This window comes from Penaeus chinensis, chromosome 7 (assembly GCF_019202785.1).
Source record: "Penaeus chinensis breed Huanghai No. 1 chromosome 7, ASM1920278v2, whole genome shotgun sequence".
Classification (NCBI taxonomy): domain Eukaryota; kingdom Metazoa; phylum Arthropoda; class Malacostraca; order Decapoda; family Penaeidae; genus Penaeus; species Penaeus chinensis.
In genome coordinates this window covers 13,611,218-13,616,217 of record NC_061825.1, presented here as the reverse complement: position 1 = coordinate 13,616,217, position 5,000 = coordinate 13,611,218, and the positions used below count along the sequence as shown (strand labels likewise).

Sequence of the window (5,000 nt, the reverse complement as noted above, 5' to 3'; positions counted from 1 at the left end):
TATGTGATTTCGTTGAATGCTGGAAGTCTAATATTGAAAACAGGAAGTCGTACTTAGATCTCGTAAACATCTGACATAAAAATCGCAAACGTGTGGTGTACCTAGTTTTGAACGTGGTTAGACTAAGCATGTTGGGAAAAGCAGTTACAACCAAGTATCAAGCCCAAATCCAGAAGCATTTACTCTACGTTTGCTTATTCCCTTCCTTAGGGTGTAAGTAAACGAGGTTACGAAATTAATTACATTGAATAAAGGCTACAGTAGAGAGGGATATATGCAATAGTATTTGGACGTTTTTCTTTCCTTTACCTAAGACTTGGTCTAATGTGATATATTGCTGTCATTAATATATTATAACCGAACAGCTGGTGAACAGAACTACAGATCCAGCAGTTAGACTGACCAAGAATGCCGGAGGAAGCGGCGGCTTTGAGGCGGGCCATTGCTATCGCCCCAATAGTGCCAGGAAGCTCTGGTGCCTCCCTCAGCGTCGCCGAAGAATCATTACTGTGTCCAGGATTGTCCGCGTTTTGGTCCTTCGGCGGAAAGAGGTTGTCCACCTGGCAGAGGTCCAGGTGGGGGTACTGGCAGTACAGGCGGCACAGGTACTTCTGCGAGGTAACGTCGCTCCGGGATAAGTTGTGGTACAACCTAACCGTCCAACCTGAGAGATTTTGTAAACGCCATATTAAGCTGATTCCGAAAAAAAAAGCAGTATCTAGCGTATTCTGAAAATCCTACGACACAATTAAGTAATTTCGGTATAAGATCTGCCATATCGTTTAATTTCTGATTATTTTGTACGGAGACAAAGAGGAGTAGTATCATGAGGAGAATATAGGAACTTAAAGTCTGTATCAGAGCTCACCTTTGTAATATTTTTCGACTTCTTTCAGTCGATCTTCGAACGCTGAAAAATATTTATTATAAATTATAGTTTTGTTTATGTTGCCGAATAGCGAATATGACACCACTTTTTGGCCGAGGCCTCGACTCGTCGACCAATCACTGCACATCGACTGCTCGCTCTCCTTCACTATTGGCGGACCGGACCTGGGACATCCGCAGTCGTAGTCGTCATAGCCAATCATCTGCCACGGGTACACTTCCAGGCTGCGGGATTGGCGGAGGCCGCTCGGCTTGAGGACGGACGTGAAAAAGCAGAACGCCAGCAGCAAGCATGAGCAGGTGAGGTAAAGGAGGCCACCTCGCCTCCGACCCAAAACGGACGTCATGCTGAAGAGGAGGTGCTGGCGATCGGACTTCCGGCCTGCCTCATGCTGCCTTCCCTGCGGAAGGAGAGACACAACTGAGTTTAGTTTTTGGCATATCTTGTTCTGTTCGGGAATATTCATCTCTTTCTGAAGTAGACAGCCTCCTGAACCCGGCATCTTGGGACCTGGACCCTACACTAGTCTTCAAGGGGCACTAGTACCCCTTGCTGGTTAATTGGACTTAGTTGTGGATGAAAATGAGATATCTTAGATAATACTAAACACTCGATAATTCTAACCACGGTTAAATCCAACGAAGGAAAGGTGCGCCAAACCTCGGATTGCAAGCGCCACTGGCCAGTTGCGGTTTTTAGGCAAACAAAATAGTTGTCGGACAGAGGGTATTTACCGAACAGAATTTAGACTGAGGATGGTTCAACATATGCCTGTAAGGGAAATAATAAATAACTAGAAATTGATTTGTATTTTCGCAACGGCAGAAACATTACCAACTTTGGTCAATTTATCTTCATGACACATACCTTGTAAATATTTTTCTTTTCGTTTCTTGACATGCTAGATTGAGCCACACGTATAAGATTTTGTTTATTCTTACTTGATATCAAAAGAGAAATGAAAAACCTGAATACGTGTGTTCACCCTTATGACTAGAATTCTGATGCAAAAGTACAAACGTTAAGTAATCCGCTTTTCTCCTTCAGAAAGGTGCTAGATGACTTCGCAAATGAGTTACACACACATACGCTAGCTACACACATGCGTTCACACGGATATACGCTCAAATACAGTTTTCAGTCTACATATATGCACGCAGTCATGCACGCATAAGCATACTGGTTCGTACTCATCGCCGTAACGTGTTGCAGACATATTTGATGGAATTCTTTTCAGCTCTCTGTTGCTTAAGCACTTGGCGTGTCTGCACTTGTTCTTGATATAAAGCATCACCATCATAATTCACCATGAATCACAACGTAACCATAAAAAAGCACACGCTGTACTCACGATATGGTACAATCGCTGTAAATCATCATGAACACGTCTTATTTCGGGTCGCTATACCGTACTTATGTTGCTGCCTCACCTGAACCTAGTCCAAGTGTTACTTATTCTATAATAAAATATGTATTATGCATTGTACAGCATGTTGTAGAATATAGTATATGCTCTCTTGGCTTTGTGGTGGTTACGTGCGGTGGTACTAAGGTACCAGCTTGTAGTAGGATGTATATATCTTATTGGCGCCCTACCGGTTACGTGAGGTGATGCTAAGCTACCAGATAGAATTAGAACCTGAATATCATTCTGCTTCATCTGCACAACAACAACAGCTTGATAAAGTTTGCCGAGACGAGCATGATAATTTACCGCTTATTAATTCTGACTGATAGCACGCAATTCAATACTATTTGATATTGGGTATGCTCAGGTTATCAGAGTGAAAATATTGTTCAATATTTCGAATATGTTTAGTGGAAGATAGGTAAATTACATTCTTAAATTTTTTATTTAGGCTTCATTTCAGTACACATTTAATGGATATATAGCTGAACTTTTGGATTATGCGTAAGTGAAAGTTCATTAGCCCCTTAGAATTTTAATTGACTGTGTATTATGTATTACCTTATTTTTTTACATTATCCATTGCTGTGGATTTGTTTAATTGTTTATTTTTTAGTAAATCTATTATATTGTCTCCCAATGTTGTACGAGTCACGCGCCGTAAGTAAAAATCAATGATCAGGTATTTTCTATTAATTTTTCATGATGCTTTTTTAGTTCGAAATAAGTCATACAAGAAGCACAAACGGAATCTCGAACAAGAGAACTTCTTAATGTCCTTAAACCGAATATCATCATCAACTATTAATGAACATCTTCACAATAATCTGTATTTTTCTTCATTTTCATTCGACGTTGTTCAGATAAGAAAAGGGGTGGTAAGTGTCGTGACAGCATCTGTATGTCTCAAGTGTTGGATAGGTCTTTGTTTATTTCTTGTCTGGTTATTGACCATTTCTCTGCTTTATATTCGTAACACTTTAGTAAGCTACTGTCTGGCAATTTTCTCGTGTTTTAACCGGATATGATAGTGTTATCAGTTTATATAATTTTAGTAGAATATCCTGAAGTAAAGTGAAATTTACTTGAAGAACTATATTACATCGATTTCAGTTCTGCTAACCAGACCCAAACACAGACAGGCACGCGATACGAACAGACATGCACAAATACAGTAAGGATGACACAGACACCCGGTCGAACGTTCCATACACAAAAATCTTTTCCGCATCTCGGCAACGCAAGTCAGGGTCTCAACATTACTCAAATGACTTGGATCTGCTCTCGGGGGAAAAAAATGTTTGTAACCCCGTCTCCCACCCTATTCTCCTTCCCTCTCTCTCTCTTCCTCCCTCCCTCCCTCCCTCCCTCTTACCACCCTCTCCCTCCTTCCTCCTATCACCCTCTCCCTCCCTTCCTCCTACTCCGCTCCCTCTATTTTTATTTTCTTGCACCCTCTTCCCCCATAGACCATCCCTCCCCACCCCGGTCTTCCCCACCTCCCTTTACTCCCTCCTCCCCCTCCCACCCTACCTCATCCCCTCCTCTACCCTACTCCACCCTCTCCCCCTTCCCACCCCCACCTCCTCCAGCCTATTCCTCCCCCCTCCTCCCTCTCCCGCCCCCGCCCCCGCTCCGGCTGTTGCGGAAACGGCAACCCTGTTACTCAGGTACAGTTATTCTTCTTGGGCGAACTCACGCCTCTCTCGCGGCTTCACTTTGCAGTTATTTCCACCGTAATCTTCAGAACATTATTTGGAAATTTTAAGGTCATCTTTCGGATGATCAGCTGGAGCGTGAACAAAATTGACATGTTTTTTTTTTCTTCATATTGGGTACTTACTCTGGCCGTGCCCAAGGTGTGTGTGGGCGGGGAGAGTCATTATATGATAATGTCTCGGCTTATGATGCCTTTTGCTTATACATCTATTTATGTATTATGTTTTTTTTCCCACACAGCATACCTGTATTATAAAAAATAATAAACTACTCCAGGAATTTTAACGATTCTATACCGCCCCTCCTCAACAAGCCGCCATTTCGTTAATTCAGTACAGTGGTTATACCATACCACTGACATAGTATGTTTTGCCTTCTGAAAATTCATAAAAAATCGATCTTACTGATATATTGACATATACGACGATATACTTATATGTATCTACATATACATATCTAACTATCTATCTATTCATGTGAGGTATGTATATAAATATCTTTATGCACTTCTTAAATATTCACAGCCCTTACATTAGAAAGTTAAAGTTGAAAGAGAGATACAGAGATTCTGCAGACGTAATTAACTATACATTTATCTTCGCTCGCCGACACGAGCCGACGTCCAAATGTAAACAAACTAAGATAATCATTTATTTTATTCATGGATATTATCTTTTTCAGATTTTGGAGTTGTATCTGTCACCAGAATACAATTGAATACATACGATATTATAAAATAAGCATTATATATATATGAAAATAAAACACTGAATTTTGAACTATCCTACGCCCGGAGTAATGGTTCATGGGAATACAAGGTGCCTGATGTCGAAGATTTTATGCCCGTGTGATAGGACTTTACTCAACTGGATACAGAATTGTCTTAACACAACCGTTTCGTCTTTTCATCTTTAAGGTCAAACTTCACGAAACAAGACTTCCTTTAACCCGATAAACATTGTGTGATTCTGTTTCAGTATTTTC

General features: G+C 41.0%; 1 protein-coding gene across 1 annotated transcript in view; it reads right to left on the bottom strand.

Moving 5' to 3' along the window:
* Positions 1-5,000, bottom strand: part of LOC125026881 — a 20,883-nt gene that overhangs the window by 2,959 nt on the left and 12,924 nt on the right. Inside the window, exons 4-5 of the mRNA XM_047615480.1 lie at positions 869-1,289; positions 404-664 (exon numbers count right to left, since the gene is read on the bottom strand). Of these exons, the coding sequence (XP_047471436.1) occupies positions 404-664; positions 869-1,289 (682 nt within the window). The remainder of the gene's footprint in view (positions 1-403; positions 665-868; positions 1,290-5,000) is intronic.